Source organism: Oryzias latipes, chromosome 1 (assembly GCF_002234675.1).
Source record: "Oryzias latipes chromosome 1, ASM223467v1".
NCBI classification, from domain to species: domain Eukaryota; kingdom Metazoa; phylum Chordata; class Actinopteri; order Beloniformes; family Adrianichthyidae; genus Oryzias; species Oryzias latipes.
Genome location: NC_019859.2, coordinates 28,538,972 through 28,556,028, shown reverse-complemented (window position 1 = coordinate 28,556,028; position 17,057 = coordinate 28,538,972). Strand labels below are relative to the sequence as shown.

Sequence of the window (17,057 nt, the reverse complement as noted above, 5' to 3'; positions counted from 1 at the left end):
TTGGGGCACTTTCCAGTACTCCTTCGAGAGACACCAAGAAGGTCTGGTACTCCAATCTGCTGTTCGGCCCATAAACCGAAACCACAGTTACAGACCTGTCCCCCACCCGAAAGCGGAGGGACATGACCCTTTCCAACACTTGGCGGCTGAGCTGGGGGCTCATGAGTAAGCCCACACCAGCCCGACGCCTCTCCCCTTGAGCAACTCCAGAGTGGTAGAGTCCAACCACTCTCTAAGGACTGAGTTTCAGAGCCCAGGCTATGTGTGGAGGTGAGCCCGACTATATAGACAGTATCTCTCAACCTCTCACACCAGCTCAGGCTCCTTCCCTCCCAGAGAGGTGACGTTCCATGTCCCATAAGCCAAGTTCCATGACCAGGGTTTGGGCCGCCATTTGACTGGCAACAGTTAGCAGAGTGTTGTTTAAAATTTTCTGTAACCCTTGTGCTATCCTAGGCACTTTAACGTTGGGAGTTAGGTCATCTAGACCCACTAGACAGTGCGCTGAACCTTTTTTCTTCAATGATTTGTGATCTTCACTGGTGTCCATGGATTACATGAAACGTTTCCACCTTTATCCACCTTTGTCATGGTAGGGAGAACACGTCAAAGTAAGGGTGGGGTCATCTAAGATAGCACAAGGGTTAAACATTTGTCCTCCATTTAAGAACTGTAGCTTGGAAAAAAAAATCACCAAAATTGTTGTTGTTGACTTACTTTTACATAAATGAAGTCCAGGGCCGCTCCTTCTGAAGAAACACATGGACAACCTGTTTGTATAACTGATCTTTCTGTCTCAATGGAGATCACGACCAGTGACGTGTCTCCACAAATTCCTGAGTTTAGACACGTGATCCTCCATTTAGAAAATGATGCTTAACAATATTTAAAAAAATAGCTGAATGGCTGCATTTGACTTGCCACCACTACTCCTACTATTCTTTAGCCGCGGTGTCATATTCTCTGGGACCACCAACATGCTGGAGGAGCACGTGGGGGTGCAACTTGCAACTGCAGAGGATGTGAACGGCAAGAGCTGCGGGGGAGAGGCTTAGACTCACGGCTTATGATTCCAGACCACACAACTGACTTTCAAATAAATAAATAAATAGTTATCATTTATAATATTAATTGACTTTATTGGTTTTACTGGATTTTCTTGAAAAGTCAAAGAAAAAAATAGGAGTCTGCATCAAAGTGAGTTTGTTTCCATCATCTCACTCACCTGTGTGACAGACAGAAACGTCTGTTTACGGTTGTGGAAAATGGACAAAAGATCAAAGGGAACTTCAGCATCCAGTTTAGAAAGAAGAAAAACACTCCAAGGATAAAGGAATGCAGGGAGTGGCCAAAGTTAAAACTTGCTAGGTGCCAAATGCGACCAAATTAGCTGTCTGAAATCAACAATCACTTCTATTATGGACCAAACAGGAAATGTCACTCAGGACCCGGTCAAAATTAACAAAGCATTTGAAAACTGCCACCATACTTGTACACATCACAGATCAATCCATCAGAGCGAAGTATTGACTCATTTCTTAATAATGTAAAACTACCCAGGTTAAATGAGGATCAAGTCACAAACTTAGATTCTCCGCTCTCGTTGTCTGAACTTCATGAAGCTCTGTTACTTATGCCTAATGGTAAAGCACCAGGGCCTGATGGCTTTCCTGCTGAGTTTTATAAAGAATTCTGGGAACAGCTGGCACCAACGTTTTATAAAATGGTCACATTTATCAATGAAAGCCAATCACTACCACCTAACATGAACTCAGCCAACATAATCCTTCTTCTAAAACCAGACAAAGATCCCACTAGTCCTTCAAGCTATCGCCCCATTTCTCTAATCAATGCAGATGTAAAAATCATCTGCAAAGCACTAGCACAGAGAATAGAAAAAAATCACTCCTCACATATGTGGCAAGTAGGACACGCCCACTAATTGTGAGGCAGCAGAACACACTTGTGTTAATTTGGTGGCGGTGCTTTAAAAGCTCTCCTCCTCTTCGTTCAGACATGAATTTGTGCTGTGCCATACATCCAAGGCATCGGGAAGTAAAGCGGGGGTTGACAGGCAGGTAAGCCGGACTTTGAGTTCTCTGAACCGAATAGGGAGTGGGAGCTGACAAGTAAACTTGTTCACAGCTCCATGCACACAAGAAACCGGCCAGACTTTGGCGCATCTGCAACGTAGCGGCAATGATCTGCAAGCGTGACGTGACTCTGTTTACCTAGATCCGCCCTCCTCTCAGTGACCGGTATGTTTAACTGGCTTCCACCTGCACATACAACTAAGGCTCCTTCAAACTATTTTTCTTTTCCTTCAGGAACGTGTTTGAGGCTGCACGCCCTTCTCACCCCGCAAATAGGGGTTTAAGCTGCTGCTTTGCTTTTATTGTTTTTATTGTGATTTCTGTCCGGGTCCCACCCCCGCCACGACGGAACCGGTTGGAGCGAACGCCCAGCTCACGGAGACGTCGTTGCTGTGGCATCTCACCTGACTGTGGACTACTCCCACCAGCTGATCGGCGGTGGTTGGGCGGCTCACCAGCGCCCCGGAACACTAATCATCTTTTTAACCTTTACTTTTAATTGTGTGTCTTTTATTGATATCGTCAATTTTATTCTTGTTTCAGGAGGTGGGAGGCCGAGGTGGTGGACTGCTGTGTCTGGTGGTGGGTCCCAGTGTGCTGTGTGGTTTCCCTCACGTGTGCAGTGATTCACAAAAGGGTGTTTGCATTGTTTTTATGCTGTTTTTAGCCACCTCGGTAAGCTCCTCCAGAACATTTTTAACTGACTTTTATCAAGGATTGTTTTATTAAAAGGTTTCTTAACATTGTTTTTTTAACTGAATTCTAATAAATTATATTTTAAAACAAAACCACATCCTCTGCCTTGGTTTAGAGCAGGACCTGCACCTGCCTTACTTTAAAATCTTTTCCTGGGGCTCAGCAGCCCCAGGTGGCGTTGTCAACCCGTTTTCTCGTGCTGCCACACATAATTCACTTCGACCAAACTGGATTCATCAAAGGCAGACACTCGGATGACAATCCCCGAAGACTTGTTAATATTATAGACTTTGCCACCATTAAAAACCAGGAAATGACCATACTATCGCTGGATGCTGAAAAAGCTTTTGACAAGAGTAAACTGGAAGTTCCTTATTGCTGCCCTCCATAAGTTTGGTTTTGGAGAATCCTTCAATTGGATCAAAAGATTATATCACAACCCCAATGCATCAGTTAGAACTAATAAACAGACTTCCAACAGGTTTTTTCTTGGAAGAGGAACCAGACAGGGTTGCCCAGTCTCTCCTTCTCTTTTTGCTATATTTATTGAGCCTCTAGCTGCAGCAATAAGACAGAATGAGAGCATTATAGGAATAAAAACCAAACACAGCCATCATAAAATTAGTCTCCAAGCAGATGACATATTACTGTTTTTAAGGAATTTGCATTCTGTAAATGAAACAGCAATGATAATTAATGAATTCTCTTCCATATCAGACTATTCCATTAATTGGAATAAGTCTTTTACTACCACTCAACAGGAATGCGGAACAAAGACTCTCAATACCAGTCAAATCAGAAAATATCAAATATTAAGGTATCAATTTCTCACCCAAACTATCAGAACTGGTGCAGCTAAACTACACCCCATTACTGAAAAACATACAGGACGATCTAACACGCTGGACCAACCTGCCTCTGTCCCTTATGGGCAAGGTAGCCACGGTTAAATGAAAATCTTACCTAAAGTTATCTCTTCTCAATGATTCCCACACAACCGCCACTAAAATGGTTCAAAACATTAGACTCATCCATATCAAGCTTTCTATGGAACAACAAACCTGCAAGAATTAGTCTAAAAACTTCAAAAATATGCAAAAAGCTGTAGAGGATTAGAATTACCTGACTTCCACAAGTACTTTCTTGCAAATATATTACAATACATCTTAAAATGGTCAAATAATCCAACTCATGGTTAGACTTGGAACAGGCTTTATGTGGAAGATATTTATTAGCCAAACAGTTAAACAGGGTTTTTTCAAAAGTATTAATATAAACGCCACTTTTACAGCCTGGTGGGAATTTCTCAAAATATCAAAATCGTCAATTCAAACGTGCATAATGACACCCATCTGGAACAACCTAGACATCCTTGTAAACAAAAAAATGATACACTTCCCAGCTTGGCAAGCAGGGGGCATAACACAACTAGAGCACATAATTATTGATAGAAAATTCATAACTCCCCAGGTACTTCAAGACAAACATGGAATAAATAACTTCTTGGAATATCAGCAACTTAAATCAAGTATTACTAAAAAGTTTAAATACAGAGACAACGATTTAAAGCTAGCAGATGTAGTTACCACTATGATTAATTTCTCAATGAATAAAACTCTCTCCAAAATATACAAACTTTTATGTAATTTAGATAATATTTCACTTCCAACAACAAAATGGGATGCAGATTTGAGCATCAGCACAGATGAAAGCTTCTGGTCAGAACTCTGTCTAAACACCTTTAAACGGACAAAAAGTCCAAATCTGCAGCTAATCCATTTTAAAACTCTACACAGAATTTACTACACTGGACAGAGGATGTTCAAGATTGGTTTCAGTAACTCAGACATTTGCGAGCACTGTGACAGTAATCTACCCGACAGTTACATGCACGCACTGTGGTTCTGCACACCTGTCCAGGCTCTCTGGCAGCAGGTATGTGCCGATCTATCAGTCTGGCTTAAGGTTTCAATCACTGCTTCACCGTCACTTTGTGTGCTTGGTGACATGAGTGCCATCGATTTAGAAGGAGGATTAGGCTCTATCATTTTCATAACTCTTTGAATTGCTAAAAAAACTATTTTAATAAATTGGAAAAACAAGAAAAATATAAATATAAGTCAACACAGAAATCTGCTGCTTGATCATATCAGCTTGGAAAAAATGTCAGCCGGAAGTTCAAGTAACTTTGAAAGAATTCAGTCTCTCTGGTCTCCCATGGCTAACTCCAGGGGGGCCTGGTCGTCGCTGCTCCTTGCCCTTCTGCCGTGGTTCGGGGTGGGGGTCGGGGCCTCCGGTGCCCGGTGGGGGGCGATGGGGGCTCCGTTGGTCGGGGGGGGGGGTCGGGTCTGGTGCCTGGGTGGGGCGGGCTGGGGCGCTGCGTGGTCCTCTGGGCTTGGGTGTGGGGGTGCGTGGTGGTGGTGGTGGTGGTGGGGGGGGTCTGGCTTGGCTTGGGGGGTTGGTCCCTTTGCTTGTGCTGGGGGGGGTTGGCAGGGCGCCCTGCTTGGGGGGGGGGGGGGCAGCGGCACTTGATGGGCTGCCCATCTACACCTGGGGCTGGGATCAGCCCTTCCCTGGCTCTGGGAGGGGACGGGACAACCCTTTTGGGGCCCCCGGTCGCTCTGGGTGTCATCCGCTTCGGCTGCGGGGTCTGGGGTGGGGTGGGGGGACAGCTGTTTGACCACCGGGGGGACAGTCTACCAGCAGTCCCCAACTTACCCCCTTCCTCATATAACCTCTTAAGGTGAGGGGGTGGGGGGGGTTTAGCCTGCAATGCGCCTTGGGGGGGGGGGGGGGGGGGGGGTTTACTTGGTTGCTGTATGGAGTGGGCCCCCCCTCTTTCGGTTTTATTTGCACCTTAGACATGTAGGGCCCTTGGTAGGGGGGGGGGGGGTGCTTAGACATCACTGCCAGCAAGCGTCCTCCTAGCACCCTACCCGCCAATTTTAACCGCACCTTAGACATTTAGGGCCCCTTGGTGGGGAGGGTGAGGGGACATCACTGTGAGTAATCAGGAGATGTCCCCCTCAGTCCCCTACCCGCCAATTTTAACTGCACCCCCCTTAGTTCACACACCCCTCCCCCCTCAAAATATACATTCCAACACAAACACACACACCCTCACAAACCCACATACATGCACATGTCACACTGGTGATTGAATCAGCTCGATAAAATACTGTGCAAAAATGACTAGAAACAATTAAAAATGTAAAAAGGGATTTAATAAATAGTCTAAAAACAGCTGTAAATTGGTAAAAAAATAAGACATAAAAGTTTGATTAAAAGTCCCAGCTAAAAGAGTCCAGTCCCAAAGCCGCGCCCCCCCGAAGTCCACCGTTGAATCCGGCCGTGGAGGGGAAAAAAAAAAAACAGCGTCTGTGCGGCTGAAACGAACACACAAAAAACGAAAAAAACTTCAGGGTGTTACACAAACATCAGCCACACGCATCCAGGCCGGTCGGGAGAGCAGACTTTCCTTTATGCACCGATCGTCAGGCCTTCAGGTCCCACACGCAACTTCTCGGTCAGCCTCGGCGTTCCTCCACACGGTCGACGCCCCCGTCTCACACGGCTCCCGCTACGTCTTCAAGGCGATCAGCTGGTCCGCCTTCCTTTGGCTCTCAACCGGAGCTTCATTCCTTGCGGCACGCTTCAACTGCGCTGCGTGCGTCTGCCTCAGGTGCTTCCTTCTCCGGCAACTGCTCAGAGTTCCATTTATGCAGTGGTGAGGGGTTCTGCCCAATGAGGTCCAGGTGTGTGTAATCAGGTCCATGATCCAATAAAATTCAACCGCATGCAAAAGTAAAAACTAAACAAAACAGCACAACATACAAAACCACCCAACACCAAAAGAAATACTAAGGATCAGCACAAATATTACACACATTCCGGCCCACCTTTGACACACACACATTTTGCAAGGAAGGTGGGACCTAGGACCATCTGTCCCCTACCCCTTCCCTGGTGGGGGGTACGGGGCCCTTGGCAACGGCGGCCGTGTCACCTGGGTGCCGGTTTCCTGGGCCCGGCGGTGCTCTCTCCACGTGTGTGTGTGTGTGTGTGGGGGGGGGGGGGGGGGTGTTTACATTACACCTTAGCCGGGGGTGTCTGTGTCCCTGTGGGGTGGGTTCTGGTCCTTGCCCCTGAGCGCTGGGCCCTGCCAAATTTCCAACTGTGGCCGAGCCTGGTCGGGCCAAGTTTACAACACCCCTGGTGGTCCCCCTTTTTTCCCCAGGGTGCTCCCCTCCTGGGCGGGGGCGGCTTGCCCCTGCCTTGCTCCTCCGTGGACCAACTGTGGGCCGGGTGGGTGGCTGCCTGGAGTGCGGAGCAGGTCTCCCTTGGGGGGTCCTGGCTCGTACCTGGGGTTGGGGCGGGGGGATGCCCAGAACTCCTGGGTGGTGATGGGCTGCTCGTCTGGGGCTGTGGGCGCCCTTCTCGGGTGGGGCCCTGCGTTGGGCTCTCCCGGCGCGGCGGGGGGGCTGCTCTCCTGGTTGGGCTGGGGCGGCGCTCTCTTTCCCCCGTGCCTATCTGCTCTCTGGCTCTGGGGGCCTTACGGCGGTCCTGCTGGCCCTGGCCTGGGTGGCAGATTGGGTTGCCAACACCAAAGATTTTCAAACATGATTGAAATTAATAAAGTTTGGCCTCAATTACAAAAGGGGTTTATTCAGACATACCTTTTGGTTTGTCTGAAGATTAATAACCCCTGTTGTTAAAGTAAAATATGTCCAACACAAGAGGCCGTCAGCTCTCATCTGCCTGCCCAGCTGTTGGACAGGACAAGTTAGAAGAAAAAAAAAACAATTTCACTGTCTGAGCAGTAAAATTTGGAACATTTGACACATGGCTAATGAAGCTTTGCAGGTAATTGGACATGTTTTCTTAATTAGCTAATTGGTGGATTTTATCTAAGCTTCTCTGCTGCTCTCACATAAGTGTGAAATAACTTCCATGTTATATCTGAATTGCAAATTCAACTATACAATATACTTTTATGATTAATAAAGAAAAATAAACAAAATAAAATAAACCATGAATTTTGTTCTTGTGTTTGCATGTATGCAGGCTTTGAGTTATTGGAGGCTTGGGGGGTGTTAAACTAGCCACGACCGCGCTGGGTATAGGTGACTGTTGCCTCACCTGCTGCTTTCTCGTGAATTTGAGCAGGACATACATAAATTCGCTACTGAAATGTTGAAAACCCACATAGAAAAAAGTAAAAACAAAAATATGCGTCATAAATTAATTGGTTACTCTCTAAAGTGTGCGTGTTGGAGGGATTGTGTTCAGAATGTTAGTTTGATTTTTCTAAATATTACTCTTTGGTTTGAGTGGTTCTAAAGCCCAGTTGCTTAACCCTTGTACTATCCTATGGGGTCCAGATGACCCGATCCTTACATTGACGTGTTATCCCTAGCATGACAAAGGTGGATAAAGGTGGAGAGGATTTCATGTGGACACCAGTGAAGATCAGAAACCAGATCAGAAATCATTGAAGAAAAAAGGTTTAGCGCACTGTCTAGTGGGTCTAGATGACCCAACTCCCAACGTTAACGTGCCTTGGATAACACAAGGGTTAAGCATATTTTGGATGACCAGCTTTTACGCAGGTAATATTATTTTGAAGCATGGCTTATACTATTTTTGAGTATTCTGTCTCTGAATGAAGAGGAGATTATTACGCTGTGAAGACATCTTTAATAGGTTTCATATTTTTATTTTGAACCCTGATTCAAGACACTGCATCAGAAATCTGATGAAGGAGTCAGAAACTCAAGATCCTGAACGATTTCCTAGCCGTTTCGGAGTTCAGCTGTCAAACTTTATTTGACTTTGTCAAGCAGAGGATCATCCAGGACCACGGAGAGCGCTTTGAAGAGCAGAGCACATCAACAAGAGCAGAACATCTACATCTGAGCAGCAAACATATACAAACATCAGCTAGGATGAGTCTGGTGGGGGGGGGGGGTGTCAAAGGGTCCAAAATTAGTATTTCCTCAACAAAAAAACAAAAAAAAAAGTTGCTCTATTAAACAAGAGGCATGTACTGGACTTATGTAAGTTATCTGACGTGTCCTTTGCAGGAACCACCTTTGGTTTCCACTATTTTCAGGGTTTGCGGAAAAGAGGGGGGGGGGGGGTCCCTGAGATCTACCTTCTGGACACAGGAAGTGCGCATGTTGACAAAATGAAAGTCCAAACAGACATAAGTAAAAACATTAAGGTCTGCGAGAGCTGTGGAGATACAGAGTCTTATCCTTCAGAAAATAAAGTGCACCAACAGAACCGCTGAGTCAGCATCACAAAGTCAAAATGCAGAACTATAGCATTGTCTCAGCTTCTTTCTGGACTCAGAGTCAAAGTGCTGCTTAAATCTGCTTCAGATGGACTTCATGCAGGAACAGACCAGATCCAGGAACTAGGTCAAACACTGAGGTCTTTGTGGGGCCAGAACCAGCTCAGTTTTAAGGCAGAAAACGGCAGCTTCAGGGGTTTCTCTGGTTGAGCTCCTTCCTGAGCTCCTGTCATCAGCGCATGCCGCTCAGTCTCCTGGAGACCTGGAGAAATCATGGGATCTCCAGGTTTTGTTTCTATGGTAACCAGCACCCTGTGGAACGGAGACCTCCAGAGTCTACATGTGCCCTCCCCTGGGTAATTGGGAGGATTTAAGGAACGTTAGGGCCAGACCAGCTGTCCCAAGACCCCCCGCCCCCCAAAAGTTCCCAATTTCAAAGTCCTTCCAAGTCAGATCCCCTCCATCTAGGTCGGGTGCACTTTGTTTTTGAGGTGGGGGGCTTTCCGTTTCCTTTTGCGTGTGGGGAGGGTGCTGGTGTGAATGGGATGATTAAATAAATTTGACTGGGGCACGGCCTCTCGGTCTGTGGGGGGGTCCAAGTCTTCAACACCTGGAGCAGGTCCAGGCGTGGATGTTGGGGAGAGGGTGGGGACACGACTGGACATCGCTGTTTTAGGTGGCAAGTGAGAAAATGAGGAATTTCCTGGTGGTGGGGGGGTGGTATGTGTGGATTTATCTACAGCTGGTTTGGATGGTGGGGAGGCAACTGCAGATCTGGCGATTGGGGTGTGAGCAGAGGCAGGTTTGGTCTTTATGAAAGGAACAGGCGTGGCTGCGGGAGTCTTCTTGGGGTTGGCTGCAGTGGCCCCTCCCTCTCTGAAAGGTTCACTTCTTCCTGTCATTTTGCCTTTGCCCTTCTTTTCCTGCCCCCCTCTCTTTTCCTCTCTCCAGCCCTCCCCAGTCATGCTGTACCTTGCCTGCCCCCTCCCTGACAGATTGTCCTCTTGTCTCCTCCTGGCCCCCCTCCTCTTCCGATGTGCTCGTTCCAGCTTACACTCGAAGTGGTACAGGTCCTCTGTTGCCATGGTGACTCGGTCCAGCTGCTGCAATAGGGCATCCAGCGTTGGGAGAAGCCTCCTTAGAGAAGCCTCAGTCTCTGCCCTCTCCCTCCAGCTGGTGCCCCCTCCCACAACCGCTGAGCCGACCCCTAACCCTGCCATCAGACTGTGGGTAATGCCTGGGGCTTCGGTTAGGTTGCAGGGACTGGAGGAGGCGGAGCGCCATGAAGCTTCGGAACTAGCGTCAACGCTGTCTGGGGTGGGGGGGCAGTCTGGGCTGTCCAACGGAGGCAGGCATAGAGACTTGCAGTCACTGGTGGAGGATGAGCGAGAGGGGGGCAGCTCCAATCCTTCAAAATGGACTTTGTGGCGAAACTGAAGAGCAAAAGAGAAAAATTGCTTTTATCCAGAAACCTGTGACCCTCGAACCCCCAACAGGATGCGTACCTCTTTGGTCCGGCTCAGCCCCATCCACATCTTGAGCCTCCTCAGGAACAGCTCCACCATCTGGTGGTCTTGCAGGTCTGCGGCGGGCCGGAACAGCTCAGCCCGGGCGCGCCGGTAATTCCTGAGCAGAACTGACACCAGCAGCCAGAGCAGCACCAGACGACACAAGCAGAAGCCCATGTGGAGCAGCAGCGCCGGCGTGCAGGAGGGGCCACTCATGGACAGTTCAGGGTGCTGCCACAGCAAGATGTGCTTGCCCCCCCTCAGCAGAGACAGACACGTGGACAGGAAACTGCTGTACCCGTCCAGAACGGAGTGAAGGAGCTGCATTCGAGAACAAGTTTTATTTCAATTTTATTGGTTTCATTAGAAATGATCAGATGTCAGCGCAAATAAACTCGCAGATGCAACTTTTCTCTCCTCATAGCAACAAGAACAATGAAGGCATCCCCCCCCCAGCTCTGACAGCCCACCAGGAAGGGAAAAAAGCTGTTCTTACATCATCACTACATCCCCTTCTCCATCCGGGTGGAGCTAGAGCTTTGTAGACAAGACTGGCTATAATGTTGAAATCAAATGTTCAAAGTCCACCAAGCAGCGGTGCAACCCCCCCCCCCCCCCCCCCCCCCAGTGACATCTTTACTTGATGCGTATGACGTTGACGCGAATGTGAATAGCGCGGATAGAAGCGACTACAAATGATTAAAGTTTGATTGTTAAGGTTCATAATTTATGACAGAAAATTTGTCATTTACAGGTGCTCAGTTAGGACAGGGCATGAGGTTTGATCGTTTAAGTGTTGGATGAGTGAAGAGAACGGGATGAACTACTCAACACGGAGGTGACAGGACAAACCACTCTTCCGGGATTTAGGGGGAAGGGGGGACAGATTGGAGATGGAACAATTTAGATGAACTGGCGGTCGTGAGACGGACTCCTCACACAATGCAAAGGAGACGCACCGCAGACAGACCAGAGTAAATTCGGGGTAATTCGGCTGCCGGGCCTCTAAATCATAACAGGCAGCCAACAGTGAAAGGCGGGTAATTGTGTTGTTTTTTGCTCATAAAAGATGCAGACACTCACCAGGAGTCCGACGTGTGCAAACGCCAGCAGCATCATCATCAGCAGTGAGGAGATGGCCAGCAGCTCCAAGGCAGAGTGGCGCAAAGCCCGGCCGAACACCGCCCACTCTCTGAGGAAGCGCAGCTGATGGGATGCCTGATAGAGGGGGGGGACACATTAACTTCTGCCTGTCTAGAAGATGTCCCAACACCACGTCTCTATTTTCAATGTTACAGTTTTTGATACAGTTTTTATAATGTGAATTTCATGTTTCTATAGTTTTTCATGTTTTAGTTTAACATATTTCTGTTTTATTTCATTTATTTACTGCTTTTTTTATTAAAATGTTACAGTTTTTTAAAGATTTCTTGTGTCTCAAACCCGTCTGTCCTGTTTAGTGAACCTGCATCCATCCAACAGCAGGTAACAGCATATAAAATACACACAAGAACATATTTGTCCTACAGAGAATATTTCTTTTACAGACATAGATAGAACACTCTTCTCGTGTATAAATTATTCATATATACTGTAAACAAATTAAAGTCGCTGATATCAGCTGAAGAAGGAAATGGACCTTAATCTAATGTCTGCAGACATAACATGGAAGAAAACTAGAAACTCTGTTTAAACCCAGAAGAACGGCTGTTAATCAGCAGAAGAAGAAATACCAACCTTGGTCATTCGACATATTATGGACCCTTTTTATTTTCCCTTACAACATTACTTTATTATAAAAAAATAATTTAAAAACAAAATAATAAAAAAATGATTAATCAATTATTAAAAATGGTTAAATTGATTGACTTCTACTTCACTACTTCACTTCACTTCACTACTTCACTAGCTCCAAAAAATTGAGAAGTTGATTTATGATTTTTCTTAATGCAACATAATTTTGCACATATTTCTAACTTTTGATACTTGATCAAAATTTGCTATGAAAATTTTCTGAAACAGTGTTATGTCTATTTTACTGATATAGTATTATTTTTTAATCATATCAATGACTTTTATAAGTAACATTATTTGCATATATTTTGGATTCTTCATTGCCATGTTGATTTCTAAAAGTTATTTTAAAAAAAAATAATTTAAGTAATTCATCTTTGTCATGTGCTTTATTGATACTTCAAGATTCTTATTCCTGTCTGATAAAAGCTAGGAACCTGATAATGATAAATCATGTAATAAAATGGTAACGGTAAAACGGGGTGGGATTATATAAATTTGCTTCCTTCCACTCCCTTTCAAGCAATATTTATTATTATGTCTAATTATCCTATGTTTGATTAGTTATTGTATGAATGTATAACTGATGATTGTATTGTTTTTGCGTATTATTTCTATTTGATTGCTTGAAATAAACCATTTCAAATCAAATCAAATCAAAAGTACAGATGTGTTCAGCACACATTTAATTTTGACCCTCAGTAACTATTTCTGGTATTTTTCCAACTTCAAATTCTGGTGCTTTAATCAGTTTTATGAAATATTGTCTGTGAAAATGATCATAAAAATAACTCTTTTAGGCCTAAACTGTAGTTTTCAAATACTTTCATTTTTTCCACTTTCTCCCATGTTTTTTAAAATAAACAAAAATTGGAAACCATGTTTGGCCTTACTCTTTTATTTTCCTTATGTTCCCTTTAGTTTAATGAGTTTCTCCCTCTCAATGGAGAAAGACGTCCTTAGCCCTTGGGGGGGTCAAGGGTCAAGATGACCATTGACGTGTTATCCCTACCATGACAAAGGTGGATGAAGGTGGAGAGGATTTCATGTAATCCATGGACACCAGTGAAGATCACAAATCATTGAAGAAAAAAGGTTCAGCGCACTGTCTAGTGGGTCTAGATGACCCCACTCCCAATGTTAAAGTTTCTAGGATAGCACAAGGGGGAAGTCTGTTCTGTTTCTACTGCAAAGCAGCTGTCAGCTCACATCTGCCCCCAGCTGGCAAGGCTCGCCTCACCAGCAGCCTTTTCTTCCCTTACAGTCAGCGTTCTGACGTCACGTCACTGTTTAAATTGAGCCCCGCAGTCAGACATGAGGCGAAGCGCTCTCCGAAGCCACACCCGTAGTTTCCGCTCCGTCTGTGATCGCGCAACACTCAAATTCTGCGATTTTAACCTCAGAAACTGTGGAAAATCTGTTGAGTCAACTGAAAATGTATCTTTAACACGGATCAGTGGACAATAATAATTTACTTAATGTGCGTTTTTCTATGTTATCATGATGACAGGTGAAGCCGAGCCTCACTTGTCTCATCTGACCGCACGTCACTGATCCCAGATTATCTTCAGACAGTAGAAATGACCAAAAGATTACATGGAAGGTTTTCACAGAAGGCAACAAAGTGAGTGTGGGCCATCCCACCTTCAACACCAAGACGAACAGCAGCATGGCGGCCATGACAGTAAACAGCTGGCTCTTCTGGGCGAGGGGGTGGAAGTCTGTGAAGCTGATCTGGGGCTGCTTCAGGAAGAGCTCCCACTGCTGGCCGGCTGTGACGCAGCGGCTCAAGTGCAGCCCGCAAACACACACGGCCACGGACAGTTTGCACAATCCCAGGAGCCTCCATGCCGACAGCAGGTACCTGTGTCCTTCTCTGAGGACGCCCAGGACTCCCCTAACCAGGAAGTACACAACCAAGCCAAGGAGGACGATCTGGAAGAACACAAATGATCAGGGGCTGTTGGAGTCGTTGCTGGCGCCTCAGGGCAGTTGTCCTGCTTACCGTAAGGAGCAGTTGCATGTCCAGCCCTTTGATTGGCCAGAGGGACACAACGTCCAACTGGAGGCTGTTCTGAGCACGATCCGAAACCGGGAACTCGAACAGGAAGGTGAAGATAGCCAGCAAGTTGGTGTTAATATTGTAGAGGGAGAACTCCAGGATCACAGCATGGGTTCTGCAAAACACATGACATCATTACCTATTCTGTTTGCAGGAATAGTTTTACCTGGGAACCCGGAACCAGGCCGGTTCTGCAGCACCTGTGGTTGATCCAGCGCCACTGCTGCAGCTGCTGTAAGGAAGAGCAGGCCTCCTGCAGGCTTCTGTTGAGGAGCAGAACCTCATTTCCACTGTCATACATCCCTGTTAGACCCACTGGTGTCTCCCTGAGAAAGGATATGACAAAAAGACATGAGAGCTGATGTTAAACTGATATGGGAGATGCTCCAGCTTCTTCTGATGCTTACCCATCTGCTTCCAAACCAGCAAACTCTGGCCTGCTCTCTGAAAATCTTTTGGGAAACCAGTTCCTGGTCCACACAGAGGGTTCTCCTCCCCAACTGAGAGCAGCTGCAAAGAGGAAGTTCCCATTGGTTATAATGACAGGAAACATCAGCAGTTCCAGTAGAAACTGTTGTATAAATGGAAGAACATGACAATCTGTATCTTTGAAGGAGAGGAGGCTTTGTAGCCCTCACAGACCCTGGCCCATCTGACCTTGACGTAGGAGGTGGTGCTGGTGGGGCAGTAAAAAGGTAGCTCACCCTGAGTGTCTTGGATTTGTTGGAGCCTCGGCGCACCAACTAAGACACTTCCCGTGTCTCTGAGCAGCAATGAATCTCGGAGAAGTCGCTGCAGCAAAGTGCTGCTGATCCACGGCAGAACCTCGTCCCGACTGTGAGCACAGAGAGGCGTGTCAACGGCAAACATTTTTTCAAGTCTTCTGCAGCAGCACTGCGAGGGGGAATACCTGCCGACGGCGCCACGCTCTGGGCTTTGGAAGGCTCTCTGGAGCTGCGTCCGCAGTCTCAAACTGTGAGCGGCTGTCTCCAAATCAGAGTAGTTGAGTAGCAGAACCACCATCAGGAAAAACATGTAAAACAGGAAGTTCTGAAAGAGAGCCACAGCAGTCATTAGAACCCACCAGAACAGAGGTCACCAGCAGCCTCAGTACCCCCTGACCTTCAGCATGCTGTGCAGCATGTGGATCTTGCGCGCTTGGTTCCGAGCCTGAGACAGAGCGAAGCCCTGAGGTGGTCTGACCCTGGTGACCCGCTGGACGACTCGCTCCACTTGGGGGAACTCCACCAACACGTCCTGGTCCTCCGGGCGCAGCCGCCGCACACACACAGTGAAGTACACGGCCTCGCAAAACGCCTATGAGACAGAGAGAAGGGCATAATTGCCCACAAAAACCCAAAATGCAATGGAGGACAAGACACACCCAACCGTTAAGAGAAATTTGAGTTTAGGAAAGACAGTAATTATTCCATTAATCCCCACGTTGTCTTGTGTGTGTGTGTGTATGTGTGTGTGTGGGGGGGGGGGGTCTGGAGGCCATTTAAGCTGCCACTTAAGGACGTCCCCTGCCTTTGCAGTTAGACTCTGGCAGCCCCATGACCCCGAAAGGAACAAAACGGCTTGGAAGACGAGTGGATGCATGTTTCCTTATTTTTCTCTTCCTTTCCCTCTCTGTGGCTGTCAAGTTATTTTGCATCAAATGGAGAAAACACCAGCAGGACTCCACTCACGACTCAAAACTCCATGAACTTGTCTGTTTCCTTTATTTGCGTTTGGTTTTAGACAGAGAACTTTTTCCAGTGAGTTAATGAGTGTTAAGTTGAACCAATCAGGCAAGGGGAAAAAACCTGTATAGAAATAATTCTTATGAAAACGTATTCTGTTTTACAATTAAATTACAAATAACTATCACTTAATTTCAAATAAAATATCAAATTTCAATAACAAATGATCAAATTTCACACAACAGCAATGCACCATGATCAATTAACCACTAATCAGAAATAGGAAAAACATTTAAAACAATTTAAGTCTAAAGCGCCCACATTAATGCAATAAACAGCTGATCAACCCCCTTTACTTTTGCATCTTACCGGCTGCCTCTCTACCTTTTTAGATGCCTCGGCAGGGATTTTTTTCTTTCATCTGATTGTTGGCCCAAACATCTGTTTCATTTAGCTCGCCTGTCAGATCAGTGTTCACTGCTTTTGCGCAACCCTCAAGGCTTTTGTGCGACACCCGAATCAACGTGCCCGCCGGCGCACAGGCGCACTGACGCAGGCTTTATTGTTCTCACCTGTTGTAATTGACCCACTTTTGTAATCATATTTTTCTTCTTAAATACCTCTTTCTCAGATTTTATAACTCACCCTCCAACTTTTCAATTCCACTCCAATTCATTTTTCTTCAGCAATTTTAATTTATACATACGCTTTTTTTGTTTGTTTTCGTGTGTGTGTGCGAGTTTTGACCTAACAGTGGCCAAATGTTTTCCACTTGGTTTAACAGAACCAAAAGGCAAAAGATCTGCGGGTTCAGTCAACCCCGCCTCCCCACCAGCAGGTCTGTCAGTCTCAGTGTGGAGGGAGCCGTTCTGCATCTGAATCTTTGGTTCTACAGCGGTGAGTCCGGTTGGACCTTCATCGCCT

At 46.3% G+C, this 17,057-nt stretch overlaps 1 protein-coding gene and 1 long non-coding RNA gene across 2 annotated transcripts in view; one reads left to right on the top strand and one right to left on the bottom strand.

Annotated features, from left to right (window-relative positions):
* The first annotated feature begins 1,892 nt into the window (after positions 1-1,892).
* LOC110015955 lies at positions 1,893-2,994 on the top strand. The gene is made up of 3 exons (XR_002291218.2): positions 1,893-2,078; positions 2,146-2,258; positions 2,328-2,994. It is a non-coding gene; the product is annotated as an uncharacterized LOC110015955 (long non-coding RNA).
* A 6,371-nt stretch (positions 2,995-9,365) lies between these two features.
* The window catches only part of pkd1 (polycystin 1, transient receptor potential channel interacting), a gene marked incomplete at its 5' end in the record, with an annotated part of 42,874 nt that continues 35,182 nt past the window's right edge, over positions 9,366-17,057 (bottom strand). Inside the window, 10 exon segments of the mRNA NM_001136513.1 lie at positions 9,366-10,517; positions 10,590-10,913; positions 11,676-11,810; positions 14,031-14,321; positions 14,392-14,563; positions 14,649-14,774; positions 14,856-14,958; positions 15,153-15,283; positions 15,359-15,498; positions 15,571-15,765. Coding sequence (NP_001129985.1) covers positions 9,549-10,517; positions 10,590-10,913; positions 11,676-11,810; positions 14,031-14,321; positions 14,392-14,563; positions 14,649-14,774; positions 14,856-14,958; positions 15,153-15,283; positions 15,359-15,498; positions 15,571-15,765 — 2,586 coding nt within the window.